Genomic DNA, 27,248 nt, shown 5'->3' on the forward strand with positions numbered 1-27,248 from the left:
ACAATTGAGTCAAATGCTGACTGACGATTTTCATATGTCACAGGTTGTGAAAAATCAAGTCTCAATCGGATCTCGAACCCGGGTCCTCTGGCGTACCGTGCCAGCGTTCTAACCCACTGAGCTATTGAGAGCCGATATATTGACTGACTTTCACGTACCTAGGAACCCGGTGACACATACCAATTGTTAGTCCATTATTTATATACTGAATTGACGACGGATTTTTTTCTCGTTATTTCCTTTTCATGACAAGGAGCACACGGCGGTTGTGACCGGTCAGCAGGGCATGCTCACTCCTCTATGGCACCTGATCCCACCTCTAATGTTTCAGAGGTCCGTGTTTCCTCTGCTCCTATTTTGTATTGTTTAATGGACTTTGATATCGAATAATGTTCGTTATCTCCATACCCGTCTTGTACACCATTCGATACATTAAAAATCAATACAACAGCGAAAAACTTGGAATTTCACTTGATCAAAATTCCGAGAGCGAATAAATCAAGGAAATAAATTTTTATGGCACGTCGATTATACAGTTGAATTTTGGAAAATTTATCAATGCTCTTCATAATTCACTATACATGAACAGTGTACATGTATATGTAAATGAATCGATCACCGCTAAAACAACAATGATCGATTCCACTATTCGATTTCTGGGTGCGTATCATTACCGCTACATTTTCGAAATTTTCATAAACGCTACATAGTCATTAACGCTACAATGAACGTCACATTACCGCTACATATAAAAGTATACGTTAAATTAACACTACATTGTGTCTTTCGCTAGCCAGCAATGGACTTATGCGTGCATTTAAACTAATTTAAGGTATAACATTAACAGGCATAAGACATGTTTCTAATGCCTACCGCGAGGAATAGAAAGAAGGACTTTGAGCAGGATACCTATTAATATTTTTTTTATATTTAAAATCTATTTTAGCTATATTTAAAATCTATTTCTTTTTATAATAAACTTTTTAATTTTTTTTTATTCAAGCACTGTTCATGGATAAAACCCACAGTCTTCACACTGTCTTTACACAAATAGTAAAACTTTGATTGTCATTTGCTAAACATACTGCTATATTGTAATTCGCCTATTTCATGTAAACTGCAAATTATCGCACTGAATTCTTTATGAAAATTTCATGCCTGGAACTACAATTCGACAACATACCCGGTTGATTTGATATACAGGGAAGATGAGTTGAAATATTTGGCGATGTAGCTATTATGTTGATCTCTTCGACTACATGGAGGGGGCTAAATCTGAGCAAAGATTAATCAGCGGGGTTCGTTTTACGCACAAGTGCGTATAGCGACTTCAGTAATCGAACGCCGGGTTCGCTCTAGTGGACCCAGACCTGACCCCAAGCGAACGCGGAGCGAATTCAAGGCGCTTCCAAAATTTCTGAATGCGAACCCAAACACGGACCCCGAGCGAACTTGGGAAACAAACCCAAGGTGCACTTCTCGTTTTGCTTTGATGTAATGTTGTGTTGTGCTCATGAAAAATATTCTACATTCAATGCGACAACACAGCCGCTTTATTAACAATCAAACCACCGATTTACATAGAAGAATAAAAAGTAATTGGGATATTTATTGTTTTTTATTCGTCACCGAATCTACTGGTTTTACTCATCTTTAACTAAAAAGATTAGAATGAACTTCTTGGACAGAGTGCTTAATATTTCTTACAATGTTGTTTTGCTTGTCCATTTTTTTTTTTTTTTTTTTGCTTCGTGCATTTTAAATATAATTCTCTAAATCCTCCAATCACAAGTACTTTACATTATCAACGTATTAATGACAGACCATTGCAGTATTTTGTATTAAAAACAATTTTATTTGATTTAAAGAAAAAAACATTTTAAACGTGATGAAATTTTTTTTTATAATTATGTTATGGAATGAACTCCATTTTTTTAAACTCGATTCACCACTTCTATAAGGTAAACATTATTCTGAAGCTTTGTGTCAATGCACAGTCCTTTTTTCTATTTTACAGTGAGTATTCTAAATTTTTTAAAGGTCCACTTTTGTTTTCATCATTTTTTTAAAGGGTAGAGTACGACACTGATCATCAATGACTTTCAGGTAAAATATACGACACTTTGTAAGTTATTCCCCATTATGATTTGTAGTGTCTTTCTGCAAGAGACTGGATGCTTCAGCAGACTCAGGAGAGCTGTAATTCAAAGAAAAAAATTGGACTTTATAAAAAAGATATAAAAAGATATAAATTGATAATGTACGTACATGGAACCCCAACTTTTTAAGGCATATCTATTCTCTATATATATTTTTTACATGTACATCTACATATAAGCTCAAAGGAATTCGCTATATGGATACATACATTTGAACCAACCCAGGATCAAAAAGTGTTTAATAAAAACAAGAATTTGAAAATTACGGAAAGAACTATGAGGAACTTTCAAAGAACCTTTTTTTTTTTTTTTGCTTTTTGATTAAGAGTATTTTGACAAAGTGGTGTTGGGAGGTTTGTGGAACAGTCCCACTTCGCTTTGTTAACCGACATTAATCAGCTAATTTGTGCAATTTTACACGTCGTTTAGATTGCGAAGGACAACACATTGATCTGGTCTTTACAAGTATTTCATTCAAGAGTCAAACATGCATTTGAAGTATACAGGTTTTATACGTATTTCTGATCCGATATTTTTTTGATGACGTTCGTGAGTTATATTGAAGAAATATGCAACGGCATTTAATTTTTTTTGATTTCGGCAAAAAGCATGAAAAGAATAGGTATAAAATCATTTTTGCATGATGCATTTACCTGTGTTGAGATGATCTGGGTTCTTGTTGAACATGAGTCTGTAAATTGAAAAAAAAAATTAAATTTCTTCTGTATTGTCAAAAAATCAAAGGTGAAATCCTTATTTGGATTCACTTTTATAAATTAAATGCCTCGTAGTTCTCCTGAATTCATTTCATACGTTTTTATTGGGATTTTTAATTTAATTTCTTAATGTTCAATATGAATTTTGCATTATTGAGTTATTTTGTGTAATACAAAATGCAAATTATTTCATATCCATCTGACAATCATCAGTGATGTTCTTTTCAGAAGATAAAAAATATAGTAATACATGTACACCGTTGCAGAATATGTTCTCTGCTATTTTACTACGACATTGATTACTAGATTACTAGTATCTAACTATTGTTGATTATAAAACAGAAAAAAAACAATCTTTGGTCTATTTTATAAAGGTAAAAATGAATATGTCTGGAAACATCTGAGGTAGAATGAGTTTCATAGAAAAAGTTTCAGAAAAGAAACAATGTTCTGACATCTACAAATAAATGATAAATCATTTGCCGACGAAGTTTTTCATGTATAACAACAATTTAATTACAATAATTGCTAGTTATGTCCCCCAAACGGAGTTGGGGAACATATTGTTTTTAATTTGTTTCTTTTTAAGATCTTCTGTCTTCACTGGAAGACCTTCTTGTTATCCTTAAGTTTCTTTTCCACTATTTTTGTAAAAAAAAAATACTTACAGTTTTCTGTGGAAGGCTGTTTTTGCAAATCTGAAACAAAAAAAAAATACACATTATCGTATAATTAAAAAATTTAGCGAGATGCCAATTTAGATATTTGTCCTTAAAACGGATATTTAAGTTTTAGCGAGAATTAATATTAGTTGTATTAAAAAGCTCACAAAAGAAACCATTACAACTAAAATGTAATAATTTTTTTAGCGATATTCAATTTTAGAGATCTCAACACCCTCGCTGATAATGCCGAAATTATATTCTTTTTCGAGTTTCGCTACATGTACCACGTCCAAATGTAAAAATAATCCTGCGATAAGTCTGTATATTTTTTTTGTTTGCTCAGATACATAGCTGGCTTTGGTGGTAGCTGAGGATTTTACAGCGTTATAGTCAAAGACAAATATATAAAACCATTAAGCTGTTCCTGGGCCCGTTTTACAAAAGGACTTACGACTTAAGACCAAGCATAATTTTTCATATAACTTTTTAATATTAGAAATATAGCGAAAATTATTTTAACTTTTTAAAAGGAATATGGTACATGTAAGATATTTTTCACAAACAATTTCAAAGACAATTATTATTATTAATTTTGCATTATTTTACAAAAGTCTGAGTTTTTTAGTCTTAGTCGTAAGTTCTGTTGTAAAACAGCTAGCTTTGGTGGTTGCAGCACTTGTTATAACCTTGTTTATGAAGTTGAGTGTGAAAGTACCGCTGCACACAAATTGACACTCCGGTAATTACGCCTTCGAATCTGGTGAATATGTAGTGTTGTAGACTGTTTTCATTTGTACAGATTTTAAAGGGAATATAAATATACTTTATAATAAATACCTGTATGTCACTAGAGTACAATATCTTTTTTATAAATTTAATGTTACCTTTCTGACTTCATCCGCTGTTCTGTATCTGAAAAGTATACCGGTATTAGGGTTTAAAATCAGTTATTGCTATTCTAAGTACTAGCCAAGAAAATTTTGAAAAAGGTCTTATTGGCAAGTCTTAGATATTTGAATGGAATTGGCGCTAATTATTTTTTTTTCAGTTTGAAACAACATGATCTAATAAATCATCTGCCCTGCATGTAGTTAAAAGTTCTATAATATCGATTGACGTGGAATAATAAATAAATACAAGTAAATGCATTAACTTTATAACAAACTTGTACAATTTTGTTTCTTCCATGAAAAGCTGGATTCATTTCCAGATAAACACATACTTATACTTACAATTTAAAATAGAAGACGAATGTGACCATTAAAAAGACACCCATGATCAGTAAACCCCAAGCAATGACTTCTACCAAACTTCTACAACCAAAATATTTTTTATACATGTGATATTTTAGATAGAAAAGCATAACTTATGTATATGTAAAGACATGTGCAGAAATTCGTCATTATTCCAAAAGAATCGTATCTAGGAATATTTACTAGCTTGCAAAAGATCAAGGTTTCCTTACCACCGGAACGTAACTCCCGGGGATTCATGATAATTTAAGTTTGAAAATCTATGTAGACATGGATACAAATGATACATATAGTAGAATCCTAAATATGATTATTTGAAATAAAATATACTATATCTTAAAATTTTATAACTTTAAAGTTGAGACCACATTGGTATATCAGTCTCTAGAAATTTAAAACAAGCACTATATGATATGCGTTTTGTACTTATGTGAACTTTCATTCCATTTCATTTAACAGAAATCGGTTTCATTTCAAAATCAACATGTACACGCTGAGCGTAAAAATATAGCACCAAAATTTTCTAAATAAAAATGTACTATCTCTATCCGTTTTATCAAATATAGACAAGTATCCCCTTATTATAAACCTTTTTTGAATACTTCACATTTATTTTAATAATAGTTGTTGTTGAGTTATTTGTTGTGTAAAGGGTGTTCATTTCTTTTATTACTGATTAACTCTTGTCTTATCTTGAAGTTCCATCTTTCTAAAGTTTTTTTTGCTTCAGATTTTACCGATAAAGCGTTTAAGATTTTTCAGATTCTTCACTGATTTTCCTATCCGATACAGAGACTCCCTCACTCAGATTATACCTCTTCTATTTGAACTCAAATGCATGAGATGTTTTCTTAATAATTCTACCTGGTATTCCAACAATCTATTTGAATTCCCATTGGAACCAATTGCGCTCCGTTATTAGCAGACCTATTTTTGTATTCATATGAAGCAGAAATTATGCAAAATCTTATGCGTGAAAAGAAGAAAACACTTGCTGTTGCCTTCAACTCGACCTGATTCAGTTATATCGACGACGGATTGTCACTTAGCAATGGTAATTTCCATTCCTAGGTCGTAACATTATATCCAGGAGAGCTTGAGATAAAAGATACCATCTGTTTCATACTTGGATATTTTACTTGAAAAGGAAGTTAATGATAACCTTACTACATTATGTGACGACTTTAACTTTTCTATCGTCAACTTCCCTTACTTATGCAGCAATATACCTTCATCACCTTCATACGGAGTGTATACATCTCAGTTGATTCGATACGCAATAGCATGCGTATAAACAATTTCTAAATAGGGATATATTATTGACAAGCAAGTTGATAAAACAATAACATCAGCAGTGTCGTTGAAAGTCATAATTTCTTAAGTTCCATGGTAGATACAATGACCATGTCAGCAAATACAATTTATCATTGAGTCAAATGCTGACTGATCTTTTTAAACCAATTCTTAGTCCATTTTATATAATGAATTGATTTTCTGTTATTTCACTATCATGAGAATGAGCTCACGGCGGGTGTGACCGGTCAGCAGGGGATGTTCACTCCTCAATTGCACCTGATCCAACCTCAAAACTGATTTTGTTAGTCCATTAATTATACACTGAATTGACGACATATATTATTTTATTATTTCAGGATAATGCGAACAGGCAGGGAATTCATACTTCCACCTGACCTAACCTCTGATGTGTTAGAGGTCCATCTTTGATAATCCCCTAATTTGTATTGTTTTATGAACTTGCTCATTTCAATATACTTCATCCGATGATTTAATGAAACAAAGAACCATTCGATAACTTGTTTTCAATGCAGCCTTTTTTCAAGTTGGATTTAAATTTTTCAGGTTAAATGTACAATCATATTGATTCAAGAGTAAAATTTACAGATTTTACTCTTTAATGTGTAACATTTTCATATTAAGGTAGTTTTTTTCTCATACATGTATTTTTGTAATTAAAGATTAATGAATTTTGCACAGAATCACGTAGACAAGTGATCATACAGTATATCAGTGAGCTTACAATTGATTAAATTGCAAATTTGATCGTTTTATATTAGAGGCAAGCTCAGGTCAAGGTCATGACTTTATTCCTTGACATTAAGATTTAAAAAAAATACTGTTGCCAATTAACCACCCCTTCCGTGTATTATGAAGGATTATGTTTTTCTTTTTTCATAAAAAGAAACTAGCAATTGTAGGGCCTATAGGATGAAAAAGCCAAATAGACATAAATGACTTTCCTAAAATGGATATTTGTTTATCCAAATTTTCTGTACTTTTCTTCAATTTTTATGAAATGTTATTCCTACATAACCTACATAACCAATAATATTTTTTCTCTATTTCTCAAATATAGTTAAGTTGTCACAAAAAGTTACAAAATGATATAAGAACAAAATGTTGTGACCATTGACTGACAGAGAGAGAAAATTTTTTTTCAGATTTTTTTTACTCAAATCTGACTTAGATTGGACTAAAAAGCTGATAATGTTCTAGTTTGTTTCAAAAATCATATTTAGTTAAACAAATATATTTGTTAAACAAATATAGTTTTTGAAACAAACTAGAACAGATAAATGAAAGACAAATAAATACTTTGATATATTTTCAAAAATTAGTCCCTTATTATTAATTCAAAATACTAATAATTTTGAGAAGCAGAAGAGAAGAAACTTTCAAACGCCACCATTCCGCCAAAAAATAGTCCTTATTAGTTTTCAATAGCAGTTTACCATTTCTTTTTTTCGACTTGTACTGCTGTTTTGAAGAGAGAGAAACATATGGTGTTTTAAATCTCGTAAGCCTAAATATATAATACATGAATATATTTTGAATATTTCATCTGGTCAGAAACTAGAAAAGAATTCTACATTAATACCTCTGCTCCGAAGTACCGGAGGGTATAATGTTTTACCTTTTTTTATCTAATAGACATTTAACGATTGGTTAACGTGAGTAAAACTTTGATCACCCAAACTGTAGTGCCTCCCCCTAGCTAGCACATAGAGTCATGATTTGAACAAATGTCTGCCGCATGGATTTTTGGCAATTGACATAATAATTTCCTATAAAATATCTCCTGTCATTGGTGAAAATTTTCAGCATTTGTTCTTCTTTCCTTGAAGAGTTCTTTTTCCTAATTATCAAGTATGATTGGATATTTATACAGAAATGGCACATTAATATGTTTAACACAAGAGTCACTTAGGCCTTTTTTGCCCTACTTAAATGTTGATGACCTTAAATTTTCCCTCTGTTTGATGCATTATAACATCATAAATTGTGTCATTTTAACCTGATCCTGTAAACCCAACTCCAAAAGACTTAAAATTGAAGTATTGTTTCGAAACTTTATATAAAGCACAACCTTTTATCTATAATATAGAATTACATAATGATACATCTTTTTCTAAAGATCTAAAAAAAAAAAAGATTTTAAGAATTTCGGATCGTGGGCTAGGCTCATATTTTAATTCTTTGCTGAAGGTAGTCAAATACGCATTTTTTTCTGCCAAATTTAAGCTAAAAACCTGTTTTCCGATATGTGAAATCTCTAAAGAATTTTTTTACAGAGAAGAAAGTTAATTTTTATACAAAAATTGAAAGGATGGTGAAATTCAGTTAATTGATATCAGGACAGCAGCATCTTATGCGTAATGTGAGCCTAGCTCTTTTAAATATCAATTGAAGTGTACAAAATAAACAAGAAAAAAATGTCTCCTGGCGCTTATCATCTTCCGTAGCTTATATCATTGAGGCGAAGGTGATCTTATTTTTTTTGAACAAGAGACCTGCATTATTGGTGTGTATGGATGTATTCAAAAGTCCTATAATACCATTTAAGCCAATGACGAGTTAATTAAAAAATATACGTGTAAAACATCCAGACCAAAACACTTTTAACATTTTGGTTTATCATCCGTGCATGACTTATCACTGAACAGCAAAGCCTGTTATTTGAAACCTGAACTTCTTAATACCAATTCTACGTAAATATCAAAATGACGTGGCCACGCGATGTCTTCGATTCAGCTAATTTTTTTCTTACTGAAACTTCAATGAATGAAAAGATTGACTATATGAAAGAAAGCATGGTAGTTTATCCGGTTGCCATGGAAACGGGACTAGAAGATGTAAATTATAGTGGATTTTGCTATTTATCAATAATATCAAAAAAATATTTACTAGACAAAGCTGTTTATGTTCATATTTTTTTATATCCTTCGTGACAATCAAAACTATGTAAAAAATAGCCAAGGTCACAAAAATTTTACAATTTCTAATTTTCTGATGCCCAAAAAGTGAATAATTAGTCCTCGTTACCTCCCTTGTTAGACTTAATATTTAAAGACTTTGACAAGTGATGTGAAAATTCTAGTAGGGAGATTTAGATTCAAGAAATGCTATTTTGCAAATATCATTTAAAACATTTATGGGTAAATGAAAAATAAACGTTTTATTACACTTTAGAGTTGGTCTAAATGTGCTTTTTCTCTATCCGAGTTATTTCCCTTGTTGGAGCTCTTCGGCATTGAAGAATACAAAATGTGTAAATTGTAAACAAGATGGCAGACAAACAATGAAATCTGCAGATTTTCTTCTTGTTTTGAAACATCTTGTTCAGGAAAATTCTACCTCAAGAGACTCAGAATTTGATGAAAAACAGTTGACATAGTTGGGATAATCTTTAAGAAAAGCCAAAGGGTTGATCTGGACATGATGAGTATTACACGTAGAGCTACTCGTAGAAAAGAAACTATGAGGAAATCAGGGTGGTATGGGGGCGAAGGCCGAGAGGATTTTAGCTGTTCCCTTCAAGATGTCTTTGAAATAGAGATCGAGAGATAAATGCAGTGGTGTGGTAGTCCACGACCGATCCCGATTACAATGTGTAAGTATTTTTTTATTCATAATTCTATTCAGGTCTCACTGATACTCGAGATTCCTCAGTATCCTCAGCACAGTTGCGCATATTACATGTACATGACATTGAATCAAATACTACTGTGCAATATATGTGCCCGTTTTGGGTACTGGTATTTTATTTTCTATAAAATTCAGTATATTTGAAGAAAATTGTTTGTATGAATTTATTTTTCCAAATTATAATATGCTTATGTCCAATCTATTTTTACAAACGGGATTTGTAGAAATCATACCTTGGTAATATTAAACCTTTGACTTCTGACAATGATAACTGAATAGTGTGTTAGATTTTTTAGCTCACCTCAACGAAGTTGGGGGAGCTTATGTAATACCCTCGGCGTCGGCGTCGGTGTCGGCGTCGGCGTCCCAGGTTAAGGTTAAGTTTTTTGGAGCAGTTTTCTTTTTAAGTACTTCTATGTCCTATATTGATTAGACATGCATGGAAGATGGTTCTAGTGTGTTTCATTGTACCAGTCAAAGTTTCAGATGCTGCAGTTTCAGCAAAGGAATGACCAGGTTGATGTTTTTGGAGCAGGTTAACATTTTTAGTGCAGTTTTTGGTTTAGATTTCATTTCCAAGTAACTATAATCCCTATGTTGACCAAACTCGCACGGATGATACATCTAAGGATGGATACTACTGGGCTTGCTTCGGATGCTGAATCTAACCTACATTTTCCGGTTGAGTGAACAGGTTTAAGTTTTTGGTGCAGGTCTCATTTCCAAGTAACTATAAGCCCTACGTTGACCAAACTTGCATGGATGATACATCTAAGGATGCATACTACCGGGCTTGCTTCGGATGCTGAATCTGACCTACATTTTCCGGTTGAGTGAACAGGTTTAAGTTTTTGGTGCAGGTCTCATTTCTAAGTAACTATAAGCCCTATGTTGACCAAACTTGCATGGATGATACATCTAAGGATGCATACTACCGGGCTTGCTTCGGATGCTGAATCTGACCTACATTTTCCGGTTGAGTGAACATGTTTATGTTTTTGGTGCAGGTCTCATTTCCAAGTAACTATAAGCCCTATGTTGACCAAACTTGCATGGATGATACATCTAAGGATGCATACTACCGGGCTTGCTTCAGATGCTGAATCTGACCTACATTTTGCGGTTGAGTGAACAGGTTAAAGTTTTTGGTGTAAGTTTCATTTCCAAGTAACTATGAGACCTATGTTGACCAAATTTGCATGGATGATACATCTAAGGATGCACACTACCGGGCTTGCTTCGGATGCTGAATCTGACCTACATTTTACGGTTGAGTGAACAGGTTAAAGTTTTCATCAAGAGATGAAAATTCTCAAATTTGCTTCAGATGTTGGATTTTGATTACATTTTCATGAAGAAGAACTAGTTTAAATTGTTTATGTAGGTCTATTTCAAAGTATCAGATCAAAATTGCTTAAATATTTTCATTTTTGGAATGTACACTTTTTGTTGGTTAATTGTGTGACTTTGCCTTACTTAAAGATAACATTCGTTGAGGTGAGCTCTGTAATCTCTGATTACCTATGTTTGAAATTTTATGCAATATCAGGACTGTAGAATATTTTAAATAATTGATTAAAAAAGTGTAAGTGTAAAATTATGAAAGAACATGCAGACACACAGATTTACAAATGCTAATAGTGTTCTAGATCTAAGTACATATACTTTGTCATACTATTGTGAAATCATTTTTAGGACCTTGATACAATGAATTTATTTGCTCTGCAAGGTGATGTATTGTAAAGTAGGAAAAGAAATCTATCCAAGGGTGTTAGAATATGGCAACTCCATTTGTACTTTCCAAGATGCAGCTTTCTGTCTCATAATTTTATTTTACTGATCACTGTTTTTCAGCTATATATTGCAGACATATCAATCTTGCACACATTTTAAATATGAATAGTTTTAGTTTGACAATATTGATCTGTACAGATGAGATCAGTCTGATGCTGTGTACTTTACATGTCAAGGACATATTGTAAAAATTAAAAATAGTCGCATTAAAGAACAAAATAAATTATACCACATTACGTTAGTATCCATAAAACATGTATGTTTTTATTACAATTAATTTATGAATATATTAATACAATTTATTTTCCACTTTAGAAATTAATTTTTGTCAAATTCATTTCTACTCTTAGTCTCTATATATCTGGTGATTTGTCCAAACTGCAGAAAAGCTTTATATGTAAATTGAAAAAAAAATGCTTGATGACAACATTAAATCCACTCCTTTATCAATCATTCCTCTTGATTCAGAAAATTTTCAGGATAACATGTAAATATAAGGTACATGTAATATATATATATGATGTTCAGGATTTTAACCCAAACTTTCAAATTAAAAAAATAATTTTAAATTGATCATTGCAGCCCTTGCAAGATTTTCCTAATGAAGATTCTCAGGATTACAGATCCTCTAGCAAAGAGACCACACAGGTACATGTAGTGTGTATTAAGTTGCATGGATTCATGGTGACTTAAGACATGATTGCCACAACAATGCATAAAGGGAGATAATAATGTTTATAGGTTGAAAATGTATATGTTTTATATATAGCAAAATTTTAAGATTCCAGTTTTAAGTTTTAGAAACAATTTTTAAATGATTTTTTATCCACAGTTACCAAAAATTAATGTTATTTTTTTTTTTTTTCATGTCAACTATATATATGACCCGAGCAGTGGAAATACCCCCCCCCCCCCCCCCCAAAAAAAAAAAAAAAAAAATTCACAGTGGACTGGAAGTAAATGTTACATGAAAAATACAAAGTAGGAAAAATAACAGAAAGAAAAGAGGATCCAGTAAAAGTTGTCACTGGTGCAAGATGGACATAGAGAGGGTTTTCTAATGATCATTACTAAAATCCACAGCAAATCAATACTGCAAGGCTGAGCTACTTTTCAAACTTACATAAAAGGACATAAAGAAATGTGAATTCGAGGAAACCAAGCTTACATCAAATGAGAGAATATGAAGGAACAAATTTTAGCAAAATTTTTTTTTAAGCAGGACATCTGTTTTCCTTAGAGAATATGTGTATTCTAAATTGATTTCTTGTATTTTCAAAAAATGTCACTGTTTAAGTGAAGCATACCTTCCAATTTATGTCTTGTTTATTTTTTTCTATAAAAGCAGTTTCTTCCCTTTTTATATCCCCTCTCTGCAGGAGAGGTGGTATACTGATTTATTATATACCCCCACATGGGCTCACAAATTTAGAGTTTTATATTGGCAGGCTTCACACAGTATGTTATGTATGATTAGAATATATATGAATACATTTTAACAAAACTGAGAACAAGATTAATTGTGAAATACTGATTCCCCCATACATTGCAGCTTATGTCAAGACTCCCACGAGGTATCCCAAGAAAGGTCTTGCCACAAGTAATTAAAACACCTGTGAAATATAAAAATCTAGTCCAACTTCAAAAGTTGTGGTTAAGGTTAAAGTTTTTTTAAGTCGGTCAATGTCTAAGGTCAAGGTCAAATGGTTAAAAATATTTATACCCATTAAAAGAACAAAGTATACATGTAACTGATCATCTGAATATGCTGATAAGCAATGTGGTAATAAAAATTAATTCCACAATATTTAGCATATAAGGTCATTTAAACAAATTTGGCTGCCTTCCCCCAACAGACTAACTAAAATTCAAAACTTTTTTTTACATTGCAAGACAGGATGGTTTTTTTTATCCATCTTATCTTGTCAACAAATATTATGAAATTTTCTGGGAAAAAGATTTTACAACCTACCTAACGAGGCGACTTAATAATTTTACCCTGAGCTGGGAGACTAGGGCAAACAAACATTATAATCAAGATGGTCTTGCCAACTTGTTTTGACATAATATTGTCTGACCTACTTTCATTTACCAATTAATTTATTAATTTTTTTTATTCTCACAAAACATTAGAATATAAAGTTTATTTAATGATACATGGTTACAGATATATCGGTTGTCAAAATGGTGAAAAATTTCATTGAATATGACTAAAAAAGTCAATTTTGGCAAATTGCCAATTTTCATGCAATAATTTCTAGAAAGTTTTTGATTTACCCATTAATTTTTTTTATTCTCATAAAACCTAAGAATATATAGTTTATTTAGTGATACATGGTTACAAATATATCAGTTGTCAAAATGGTGAAAAATTTCATTGAATATGACTAAAAAAGTCAATTTTGGCAAATTGCCAATTTTCATGCAATAATTTCTAGAAAGTTTTTGATTTACCCATTAAATTTTTTTATTCTCATAAAACCTTAGAATATATAGTTTATTTAGTGATACATGGTTACATATATATCAGTTGTCAAAATGGTGAAGAATTTCATTGAATATGACTAAAAAAGACAAATTTGGCAAATTGCCAATTTGCTAACAACCTTAATGCTGCAATGAAAATTCGCTTAATCTTCATTCAAATATCTTTGAATGAAATTAATTTCTCAGATTTAAGTAATATGAGCTCACATAATATAATTTTCATGTGAATTTTTACTAATTAATTGAATGTGCACAAATTTAATTTCAAACAGAGCAAAATTTGCTTTATCAGAGGGTTCTAAATATAGCATCCCTGTTACCATGGCAACCAAATTGAAAAGTTAGACTTTAACATCATATTTATTAAAGACATACCAATTGTAGTAAATGGTGTGAATTTCAGCTAAATCGGAGATATGTCATGTCCACATCCCTATTTAAAATTTTGATTTTTATAGAGAATTGATATTAATCTTTTGATATCATAATATACAAATATTTGGAATATCTTCTAAACAGAGGACCTTTACGAAAGCGCTGACTTTTACGATTGACGAGTTCCTTTGGCATTTAAACATACATATACATCTTTGCATATGTTGGTGTGCTAACATAATTTACCTGTATACAAACAATACAAGAAATAAAAGAAAGAAAATTTTTAAAAAGAATTGGGTAATGCGTTCGTGGTGGCTTGTATCTTCTTTTAAAATCTTTTGTTCAAGGAAGAAAAACCACTTCTAAAAGACTCGTCATGGTGGAAAGAAATGGGATTGAGTATAGTGTAGTTGAAGTTCCTTTTCTATTCAAAGTAAATTATTCTTTGAAGGGGGCTAGATAAACATTTTAACTGTTCATTTAAAAATATATGACATCTCTTATACACCAGTATATTGTCCTAGCGTGAAAGTAAACCGTCGACTGTTAAAGAAAGCGCTTTTTGCAAAAGTCGTTAAATATCAATATACTCACGAAGTATCAGACTCCAAAACGTCCTCGTTAAGAGACTGTTTTATTGGCTCATTCATTTTAGGTCGCTGAGAGGTTGTAATTGTTTTTGGTGTTGTCGCTCCAAAGATTTGTGCATTTCTAGTATGATTATAACATTCTTTGTCTAAAAATACAAGATTTCTTTTTCATCAGCATAATTCTTTTCAATAAAATAACATGTATAATAAATTATATTAATTAATCATATACTTAGTAATTAATACACCGATTCTGCACGGTGTGATACAGGTGACGTCACAATACCCCATATCACGGACCGGTCCGAAAAGCCATATCAAGCCGGATGTAACGTTTGTATTAAGTTTAAAAGTTAATTTACTTGATTTTATTTATATAATCATATAAAATAATTCTTTAACAACATTTGTGGTCTTAATTTTTTTCCAGTTACCTAAAATTGGCTAAATTTTAAAGAAAAATGTCAACAACATGCACAAACATTCTTCAACGACCATATTTTGAACTCTCATATTAAGTATTTTAAATATATGATAAATAGAATACTACATACTAAAATCCATATCATATGTCACATCAGCCCTCGGGCCCATATCATCCCTCGAGCTTTCGGCCCTCGGGCTGATATGACATATGATATGGATTTTAGTATGTAATATTCTCTATATAATATTAGTAGTAGTTGGGCAGTACTAATTTATAAAAGATACACCAAAGGTTTCCAAACGCCGGATTTTAATTATTTAATTTGCATGTATAATTTTTTCATTATCAAACAGTTCGATAAGATAATCAAATTCTTTCGCATTGAAGAGGTTGAATTTGCATCTAAGGGCAATATTATTTCGTAGGAGAAGCAATAACAAAGTTTGTAGTGAAAAATGAAAGATGCAATAATTCTCAAAAAATGAACTCTTTATCACAGTTTTAGAGGATATATGAGAGATTAAAAGATAAGAGTTATATTTTGAGAAACGATTAAAAGAAGTAAATTCTTCATTTTTGGAATGACATTGAGTTTTACACTTTATATACATTTTTAAGGTCAGGGGTGAAAACATATTATGCAATTGCAACTTCTCTGTAAGATGCGTTGTAATATTCGTAAACTTCATTAACTTTTAAGGACATTAACTCACTGAAGGGTGTCAATGGATACATTTGTACTTTTGCAAAGAATAGGAGTTCCGTTAATTAGTCGACGAAGGTTTCGTCCCTTGTTTGCGGTTTCAAACGAGTAGCGAGGTTTAAAGTACAAAGAAAAAGAACACTGAACAAAGATAGATAAAAAGGCCTTTCAAGTATAAGAACTACAGCACATCGTTCAGAAAAAAATATAGTATAGGGCTTTCAACCTTCTTATGTTTTCTTTTTTTTTCAAATTTTAACTTCCAAAAAAAATAAATAAAAAAGAAAGAGGCAAGAAAAAAATCAAAATTAGGATTTTTTTATCCGGGTTCGTTCCAATGCAAACTTCCTTCTTGTTTTTTTTTCCTCCTCTTCTCTCTTTGGCTTCCGTATATATGTTTTACTTGTTTTCATAGTATTAAAAGGAGTTGCGTTTTTCTGTACAGATTGTACAAGTTTGTATTCGTGCAATACACATTCTAGGGTTTAATTGAGGTGTTTGATATACAAGTTCTAAATTGTGACCTTGATTGAGGGCATCATTGGTTATGTTAGCCTCCAAGGGATGAAATATTGCCGGACGATGGAGATATTTTAGTCCTGAGTAAGCTTACATAACCATTGTTGCCCTAAAAGACAGTAATTACGGTTTTGTTAAACGAAATATAGTACAGAATGAAGGCGTTCTTTTTGTGAGAAAACATGAGAAAAGAAGGTGTAAACAAAAAAGTTGGTTTACTTTTATAAAATAAAAACCTCTAAACGTAATCATTACTGTAATTGTTGTAGTTCATCGTAAAATTGAAATACTTGATATTGCGATTACTTTCCTTTGCGGAACTCTTTCGCGATAAATGTAGAAAATGTCTGTTGGATGGGGGCAAATGTGCTATAAATCCAATGCAAAATAGATCATTGTATTAAGTCAGATTATAAAAAAGATCCTGATGGAATACCTTGCTAAACAATCAACGAACTAACCTAATCAATCGTTGAGAGGAGCCATTCCGACAATGTCTTATTTTCTATGATATTTTTAACTAAGCAGATTCTTCTTATTAAGTTTTCATTGAAAATTGTCACATTTGAATTCTGATTAAATATTCTTATTCGACAATCTACTATTTGGAGTTCAATCCTTGGCAATGAATTTTATTTTCGACATAAAATTGTTCAAATCATTCTATTGTCACCACTGTAAACAATGCTTTGTTCACCAGAAATCTTGCAAGTTTTAGAGCTTTCTCAACTCTTCAGCAAAAAAACTGTAGAATGTTATATAACTGCCAGGTACTCGAGATATTAAGTGTTAGTGATGTAGTTAAGTTGGGTTTAATGTTCCAAAAAATTCATCAGATACTGATCATCAATGTCGTTCAAAAACTCTAGTTAAATATTTCCTGAAGTATTGTCCATTGCTACAGTTAGGTCGTCCTTGATGATTTTCACGGACACAGAAATTAGATTTGGTGTGTTCTTGATAATACTATTATCCAAATGTACAGTGTAGGTCAGTCTTCTTACCCTAGGTGTCTGACGATGAGCCTATTGTGACGTCACGTTGTTTTGGGAGCCATGGGTAAGGTTAAGCCAATCTTTAATTCCTTTACCTTTTTTTATAAATCTTCATATCAGCTAAGGAATGAATCTAATAGTTACCTAAGCTATTTTATACGGTACAGAGTGGGTCGGGACAGTTTACTCTTTTTAAACCGCAAAAAGGCTTTAAAAAGCGTAAAAACAGTTTCTACCACGTTTATAACGTATTAAATGGGTTTCTATTAAATTTATTTCTTATAATCTTATTTCCATTCATTTGGAGTACGAAAAGAGATAATTGCTCTTAAATATACTTCAAATTGTACAAGATTTGAATGTTATGTTAGGCAGATTCATACGTTTTTATGCAAGTCATTGTGACGTAGGTATTATACGATTTGATGTACAGGTAACTCTCGAAACCTCGAAGTCCGTGGGACCGAGGAAAAACTTCGAGAGATCAAGAGTTCGAGTTTTCAAGAGTCCGGATTTTTCCGGGATTGTTTGACAGGTTTTAAAATTAGTCATACCGGATGTAATGATTTTCATGCAGTTCCTACCTTTTACACGTGGTTTTTACAAAACAACGATATGTTTTCGTATTTTAAGTGAATATTTATTAAACTGAATAAAGCAAAAAATGTACATCGTCAGTTCGTGTATTTATTTTTTTTTTTAGCATACGGATGTCATTGTACTCATTGTATATGAAAACGGCATAGACCAGCGTGGTACATAGCATTGTTACTTTTCCAAACATGTGCATTGAACGAAATTCTGTATGTATTTGTCAAAAAAAGTCGTCATATCGACAGCGAGGTTGTTTCTGAATTTTCATATTTCGTTAAACTTTGATACTGATTCGAAATAAAAATCTAATTCATTAATTGTTTCGTCTCGTAATCTGCAATTACAGTTTTTCAGCGACACAACGTTTCTGAATTATCGTAATACAGACGATGATAATTATTTTGATAGCATATAGGCACCATAGGATTAATTATAAATCAATTATCACCTTGCAGAATTAGTGTCACCTGAATAAACATCCCGTTTCACGAGACCCGCGTCTTCTGCCTGGGGTCATTAAATGTCCAGGTAAAGTTGCTAATTATGTAACTTTGTATACACATAGCCACTTCGAGGTATCAAGGGTGAATTTCAATAGAATATGTACAGCGGGACTGCAATTTTACTTCGAAAGATCAAGGGTTTCGAGAGATCAAGAGTTCGAGAAATCAAGAGTAAATTTGCTTAGTTATAAAGGGAAAAAATTCGGGACCGGACACTCACTTCAAGCGATCAAGAACTTCGAGAGATCGAAGTTCGAGCCATCAAGAGTTACCTGTATTTTGTTTATCAAAGGAAGTACAGCCTTAGAACCAAAATTAAACTATAAGAATTAACAGAAAATTGGGAAAATTCTTTATGCATTATTCCTAGCCAGTCAATAGAAAAAAAACATCGATGGTCAACATTTTTTGTCCTTCCCTGTTTTAGTACACACTTACGGCTACTTGAGCAGCGAGTGTTCTTTTTTGAGCCAGCACCTAGTCCAACACGGTACCTCGGTTTATACGGTCACATCCAGTCTCCACGTTGGACGTGGCACTGTGGTTACATGTAGATCAACTGCTTTAGAGTTAAAAAGTAAGGAGTTCATACTTATGTCGTGCTTTCAGATCTACTGTAGGATGTTAAAACCGGTCTTTCTGATGAGACCATACAGACTGGGGTCCCATGTCGTCCTAGGTCCTGGCATGAAAAATATCCCTCCTTGCCATGAAAAAGATCCCTCCAGGCGCAATGGCAGTCAGTGCCGAGTATAGTACATAAAATTTGCAAGACTCCACGGGCAAGTGGTGGCGTGTCAATGTGAGGGAAAAATTCTCGAGATGTATGTTAAACAAAATAGAATTAATCGATCAATCAAGTGAGATTCTAACCAACAACTTAATACGTTTATCATGAATCCTTTCGCAATGAATAGATTGAAAGCTAGTCGAAAGCATTGGTATAGGATCTTGCCTTTACGGTTAATTTTTACGGATGCGGAAATAACAGGCTATTCTTGCAAAATGGTTTAAAACTTCATGCAATATCATCAATAAAAGTTGATGCGTCTATTCTGAGATTAATTCAAGGAGTCCATTAATAACTATAAAAATGATAATTAAAAAAATGTGTCTTCCAAAAGTTTAAAAACAAAATAGCAGCGGATGAAAACTAATAAAAAACTAATTCAAAGAATTGTGATCTCCCACTTTCGGCGTCGTTGTGGATCAAATGTCATTATTGAAAGCACGTTGTGTAAAATATGAACGCCTTATCACATATCATTCAAAAGTTATCCCTGAAGTTGATTTTTAACATAAGTTCAAAAATGAAGGTTGGAAATCATGGCATGCACTAAAATATCTTGTCACAAGTATAGAACTCATCAAATTAGAAAACCATATTTCTTCTCAGACAAAGGTTTGTGGAGATTAAAATATTTTTTTTTAAAGTTTGTCAGAGTCAGGTTTCAAGTGTAAAAGCCCTTTTTCTTTTCAGTCACAAATTATGACCAAGGTTAAAGTTTTTAAAAGGAGGTATACTTCAAGATAAAGATAGTCGGATCAAAATTTATAGTGGTACTAATAAAGGGTTAATCGAAGGCAATACACATGTATTACATCATGGTGAAAGCACAATCTCTTCTCATGCAAAAATTACGCCCATTCTAAAGTAATATTTTAATGTCTCAAAAGAAGATCAAACGTTAAAGCTCACAGGGTAAAAAAAAATCCTGAAATGCACATTTTTAATATCAAATTCCTTAGTCTTCTCATTCAAAAGATATGACCAAGGTAAAAGTTTTTGTGACAGCGAACAGACTTATAGACTTAAAGACTGACAGACGCACAGGCTGACAGACGGACAGACGTGTGAGATTTATGTCCCCTCGCTTTCGCAAAAGTGGGGAACAACATGTATAACAATTGCAACTGGATTTGTCGAAGTAAGTTTTAAAGCCGTAATAAACATATTTATTTTTTTGAAATTATGGGGGAAAAAATAAAAATACGTTAAGATAAAACAATATACGTACACAAATAGGCTTCGTTTGATCCGTAGTATTTGCCACATGGTGTTACTTTAAAGTTTTTACAGTCCAAATAATAATTGGCCTGAATATATCCAGCCTCTTCATTAAACTCTGTACAATGTCCTAAAATGAATTAGTAAAGTTTTTAAGAATGCTTTAAAAATGCATGTTAATATTTACTTAAAATTACTATTGTTACATAGGCATGGCAAAGTTGAAATTACTTTCGCAATGAGCACATCTACATTGATTTCGATGCAAATTATGCAACTTCCGTTCCTCACATAAAAACCCAAAGACAAACACATACACAATTGTGTTACCATAAACCCTCAAATAAGTTGACCAATAAATGAGAGGATGAAATGAAGGACTGGCGAAGGAAATCACAGTCAGACTTACAAAAAATACATAGTGCTAAAAACAGTATTTTAAAAGGTAACTATGGATGAGAAAGTTGCCCTTTTATAATACCCCACACTTGAAAACAAGAAGTACATATAGTGATGGGATTGTCTATCCGTCTGTTACGCTTTAGGGTACCCATCTCTTATTCAAAACTCCCTTAAACCATTGAATATAAATAAATAAGACTTTAACATAATCTTTTTTATATAGTGCCTGTTGTAGCTCTACTTTTTTTTTTAGCTCAGACACATATTTCAGGCCTTTCGTAGTAAACCATGATTTTTGCCATTATTGTCATATAAGAAATGGGGATATCATTTCGTGAATTTAGCACTCACTTCTTTTGTTTATTTGTCTTTTGTTGGCTTGTTAACCTCCGATACACTTCTCATTGTTTAATAAATATATTTCAACAAAAATTCTTTTTGAAGAATGATATTTACCAAAAATTGTAATTTTAGGCGCACAGACTTCAATGGTTTTATTTCCAGATTCATTTATTACGCAATGATAATAAATATTATTAGGATCATCGCTACAATTGTTGATTCTTAAATACTTCTGGCAGTTTAATCTTTTCGCAGACTCTTCCATCTCAGTTCTATTCGAAGGACAAGACTTGACAATCTTCTTAGATTTGACAGAGATTTCACAAGAATTTTCACAAAGTATAGGTGTCTGAAAAATAAAATAACAGATACAAAATTATTTTAAAATAAAAACTAATGAGGATCGATGACAAACTTAATACATTTTTGAAATTATAGAGAGATAAAAAGAAAGAGAATGAAACCAAAATCAATGCAATACTTGCATACCTCTTTCATCAGAGTAACAATAGTAAACAGAAATGCGATTCTTACATCCATTTTCTTGCTGTCGGCATCTAATAAAATGACAAAATATGACTCCTGTACTATCTTAATAGCAAATAAAGTGTTAAGAAAACGTATTCGGTAGAAAAAAAAGATTCAGCACAAAATGGATTCAGAAATATCTTTCTACTTTCATTAATAATTGTATCACGGTGTATTGTAAATACTTTAAATATCACGAAAAATTTTTTTTAGCTATTTAATATGAAAGTCCCATTGTGGAAATTAATTATTTAATTAATTTATTCAACATGTCTTAAGTTATTCCATCTAAAACATCTGTCGCTAGTGTCAGAATTGTGCTAATTGCAATTGTTGCATTTTATTATTTATACAGTGTATGTAAAATGAATCATTGCTAATCAGTGAAGTCCGTTTTTAACAATTGAATAGCTCTTTATTATCAACTTTGGTCGGTAGGATAAATTATCGAAGTCCAAAAATTACACCCGAAAAATAGGAAGCATAGGACTTGAAAAAATATATCACCAACGTTTTATTTCTTCGTGGACCGATAATAAAAGCGAAAATAATTTAGTTTATGTGTAAAATTTTTCAGCTTTATTTCAAATTCATATTGTACAACTTTGTTAGTATTTTGGTTAGAAATACGGATATCATAAAAAATTAAGTGCGGTAGAGAAATCTGTTAACGACGACAAAATAGATTTTGACGTCAAGGGTGGAGCTGCCAGCATACCTAAAATTTTGTATAGCTCAATGTAGAACTATTTTCCGGGCTGATCGATCTGCTAAAACAATAATAACTAGAAAAATAATTGTTTTAGGGTTTGTTATTTCATTGGTATACATTTTTTTTACAATTAATTCAACCAGAGTAAAATCAGAAGCTCCAGACGACCATCGGTTATTACTTACAGTATTGATATCGTTGACCCGCGTTGCATGATTCTGAGTCATCCTTTCTCACAAAAGAATATTTATACTGGGGTAGCAACAGCATACATTTTAAAGAATACCGGTAGTTTAAGAAAAGAGAATGTCTTATTTTTGTAATGTTATATGTAATAATAAAGAGGGAAGAGTATTAAACGCTTCCTGATCGTTTCACATTTGAAAACATCTCCGGCTGACGTGACGTTAAATAACGTAGCGTGCTGCTCCGGGTCGATAGACACATGCATATTTATTATTTCACAAAAACTTATCTTATTAGCATAGGAATTAGAAATTTCGCATAAGTGTTTTATTCGTTCTATATATAATGTTGATGAATTTTCGTGAAAATATCTCCGTCCTTTATGGAGAATATGTAATTGTCTCAATAATTTCCGAACAGCCCTCGTAAATATGTATGCAATTATACATATGAGGCATGACATACTTAACGTAAACATAGACACAAATAAAAAGAATGGAACATAGGACACGGAAAATTTATGCATAATATTATGCAAATTTGAAATGAAAGAGACGGGTTTAGAAATCAATATTTTAGTATAAGATCATATCCACGGAAAGCAGGGTTGATAGGACGGGGGTGGGGTGTAATATAGGAAGTTTAAAAGTCCGGGATCTGCAAGAACTGCATTTACAATTTTTATAAGACAAGAATTGAATTGGTTCGTGTTTCATACAAAAGCCATAAAAGTCACAATTGTGAAAAAGACATCATTTTTTTTTTACATAATTATACACTAAGCATTCTTACCTTGGTTACTAAATACCCAGAGGGACATGAAAATGATGATCAGAGTAACAAAGAGGAAATGTATTATCTTTTTATAATATAAACACCAGTTGTGCACACCTCCCCACAGGAATCACTTGCCCTGGGGCCACATATTTCAAAGCATTTTCTAATTTTTATTTAACATTTAAAGTTGATAAATAACACATATAAGGTTTCAAAGCATTACTTTATTTTTAGACTAAGTACTCCCTGATCAAGAGGCCCTGCAATGAATTATTTTGGAAGAAGCACATTTCATCATTATAAATATGTACCTGTATCATTGACACAACGCCCATGAGCAAAGAAAAATATATTCAAAGAATTTATGCATTTTCAATATATAATCTTTAGAACCCCCAAAAAACCAGGACCCCTGACTCAAGGGCTCTCAAATTCACAAATTATGGAGAATCATCCTTCTACATTTTAACCTTGTACATAGTTTTTTGGTTTCATACCATGGAGCAGAGGAGAAGATTTCATGCATTTTTGCTATATTTTCAATAGAGCCTGATCAATAACCGGAACCCTGACCCAGGGCCATTGAAATCACAATTTTGGAAAAGACATTATTGCTCATCATAACTCTGTACTCCGTTAGTTTATTGAATACCAAAGAGAAGAAAAGAAGTTTATAATATATATTATGTTCCTCTGTTATTATGCAAGACCGAAGCCAAGTCAACTGAGCTAGTTTTTTGATGGATTAAAATTAAAGTAACAACAGTAGTGAAAGTGAAAAATTGTCATTTATTGAAGTAAATGACGCAAAACAAAATATAAACATATGATAAGGGGGTCAGACAAGACTATTATATATCACAATTTTGGAAAAGACATTATTGCTCATCATAACTCTGTACTCCGTTAGTTTATTGAATACCGAAGAGAAGAAAAGAAGTATATCATATATATATATATATATATATATATATATATATATATATATATATATATATATATATATAAAGAGAAAGCACAGAGATATTCACTTTTACAAGGATACTCACTTCCGCCCCAGCCCGGGGTTGAACTCTCGACCTACGGAATCTGTCTCCTAGCAGTGCAGGAACAGCGCGTTAGACCGCTCGGCTATCTAGGCAAGTTAAAAACTTGCTTTCGATGCCGATGGAATTCTCACAACGCTGTCCTACACTACACGGTCATTGAGAATGGAAGTGAGATACAGTTATTTGGACATTAGTTTTTAGAGGATTGTTACCAATCGGGCTGGGGCGGAAGTGAGTATCCTTGTAAAAGTGAATTTCTCTGTGCTTTGTTTATTAATATTTCTTCACTTAGGGCAGTTATATTAGTTTAAGAGTTGTTGTAATTTGTGCTTTATAAATAAAATTAATTTCATCACAACATGTATTGGTAACAATCCTCTAAAAACTAATGTCCAAATAACTGTATCTCACTTCCATTCTCAATGACCGTGTAGTGTAGGACAGCGTTGTGAGGATTCCATCGGCATCGAAAGCAAGTTTTTAACGTGCCTAGATAGCCGAGCGGTCTAACGCGCTGTTCCTGCACTGTTAGGAGACAGATTCCGTAGGTCGAGAGTTTAACCCCGGGCTGGGGCTGAAGTGAGTATCCTTGTAAAAGTGAATTTCTCTATGCTTTCTATATTAATATTTCTTCACTTACGGCAGTTATATTAGTTTAAGAGTTGTTGTAATTTGTGCTTTATATATATATATATATATATATATATATATATATATATATATATATATATATATATATATATATATATATATATATATATATATATATATATATATATATATATATATATATATATATATAGAACCACCCACCAAGGGGTCATGAAATTCACAATTGTGATAGAGGCCGCCTCATTTAACATTACTCTGTATTTGTTTAGTTTATTTAAATTCGAGTAACCGAACTTAAATGCATTTCAATATATAGTATACATGTATATACACCCTATCAATAGAACCAATAACCCTGAAGAAGTGAATTTCACAATTTTGGTAAAGGATTCAATACTGATTAAAATTATGCCAACAGTTTGAATGCTTGATGTCAAGGACCAGAGCAGAATTTTTGTTAAGATTGCATCAATTTCAGTGGTTTTGGTCCCGCATATCAGGCCCTAGGAGGGAAGAGACCATGAAATTTACATTTTCTGTGTCCTTTCCATCCATAGATGCCTTGTGCCAAAATTGATAAAAATTGGTTTAGTTGTTGCAAACTGAAAATGTTCAAATAATAACGCACGATGCACGACCACTGACAAAACAAATAGCAATAGGACAGCAGATTTAACTCAGGTGACCTAAAATGTACATGTATCATATCTGCAATTTATGCCATATCTAATACTTTATAACAAGCAAATTTTGCTTAAGTAATCCCTAGACAGTTCTTCGATCAAATCTTGAAATGCACGGTGTTACGTACTAGCGATATTACATATATGTTATAAAAATTCTCTCATTTAAACACGATGGAATAGTGTGCGTTGATGACAAGAGACTGGTATATGTACATTTAAATAAAATGCATAAATGGTTTTATTTCCCATAATGACATATAGAAAGAAAATAAAAAATACGCAATTTTCCTTTTTCCTTTAAGGCATGGTCGCTGAGATACAGTGACAGTTTGATAACTTAAAATGCATTCATCATGTTCTTTCTCTATTAGTAGAAATATTTTGAACTTGTTAAATTCAGAAGATAGTAAATATATATGTATAAGAAACGAAAGTAGGATAAGAAAATGACAATAGAAACAAGACATTATATGCCTGGAATAAAACATCATTGATTTTTGATTTCCTGTTACGCAAAAAAGCGGAAAAAAGAAAGAAAAAAGAAATAAATAATACCTTTAACTTATATCTGATGTATATCTACATGGTGTAAATGGCAACATTCGATACAGCTCCAGAGCGGTTGCGCAGTCGTAGACAGAAACCTATCAGAGCAGAAAAACAAACACAAACAGGCGAGGATCTATCTTTAAATGCACGAACTGTCTTCAAATGAATTTAAGATAGGTTAAATTCATTTTATTTTGCTTTCAATTTAGTTGAAGGTGTAACTTCATTAAAGATGGGTTTAATTTATTTGAACTTTGTTTTAATTATTTGGAGAAAAGTATATTCACTTACAACTACCATTTGTCATTTGTTCATTTGTAATTGTCTTCAATTCATTTGAAAATATGTAAAATTTAAATACAAGTGGCATTTTGCAACTGTGATACAGACTTTATATGTAATTAGTCAAAAACGCGTACACACTTAAAGAAAAGAAAATTTATACACTATATAAAATTTTTATTTTTAGAGTGTTTTTACATTAGAATTCTCTTCAATTGATTGATAACTCATGATTATATCAAGCTAGTCGTATGAAAATATTTTGATAATATGCCGAAATGTCTTCAAAGAGATAAGATAAAATTAAGCAAAGAATTCGTATTAGAAAAGAAGACTCTGTACTGAATTAAGTTTGATCCCATTAATTGACAGTCATGTAATAAATGCA

At 31.9% G+C, this 27,248-nt stretch overlaps 1 protein-coding gene across 1 annotated transcript; it reads right to left on the bottom strand.

Annotated features, from left to right (window-relative positions):
* Window positions 1–1,952: 1,952 nt before the first annotated feature.
* Window positions 1,953–26,674, bottom strand: LOC134228500 (uncharacterized). Its single transcript, XM_062710151.1, has 10 exons — window positions 26,585–26,674; window positions 21,969–22,036; window positions 21,594–21,828; window positions 20,746–20,865; window positions 14,991–15,132; window positions 4,773–4,853; window positions 4,425–4,452; window positions 3,544–3,573; window positions 2,813–2,850; window positions 1,953–2,197 (listed from the first exon to the last, which is right to left on the bottom strand). The coding sequence occupies exons 2-10, from the start codon at window positions 22,017–22,019 to the stop codon at window positions 2,131–2,133; spliced, it is 792 nt and encodes a 263-aa protein (XP_062566135.1). The 5' UTR covers window positions 22,020–22,036; window positions 26,585–26,674; the 3' UTR covers window positions 1,953–2,130.
* Window positions 26,675–27,248: the final 574 nt, after the last annotated feature.

This window comes from Saccostrea cucullata, unplaced genomic scaffold, assembly GCF_032062105.1.
Source record: "Saccostrea cucullata isolate Sc308-1 unplaced genomic scaffold, CSIRO_AGI_Scuc_v1 ctg76, whole genome shotgun sequence".
NCBI classification, from domain to species: domain Eukaryota; kingdom Metazoa; phylum Mollusca; class Bivalvia; order Ostreida; family Ostreidae; genus Saccostrea; species Saccostrea cuccullata.

Excerpts from the sequence above, each read along its gene's own strand:
- LOC134228500 (XM_062710151.1), bottom strand. The coding sequence starts at position 22,019 with ATGGATGTAAGAATCGCATTTCTGTTTACTATTGTTACTCTGATGAAA. Across the intron at positions 4,453-4,772 it reads TTCGTCTTCTATTTTAAATT|ATACAGAACAGCGGATGAAG; the intron begins GTAAGTATAAGT and ends TATACTTTTCAG. Across the intron at positions 3,574-4,424 it reads CAGCGGATGAAGTCAGAAAG|ATTTGCAAAAACAGCCTTCC; the intron begins GTAACATTAAAT and ends TTTTTGTTTCAG.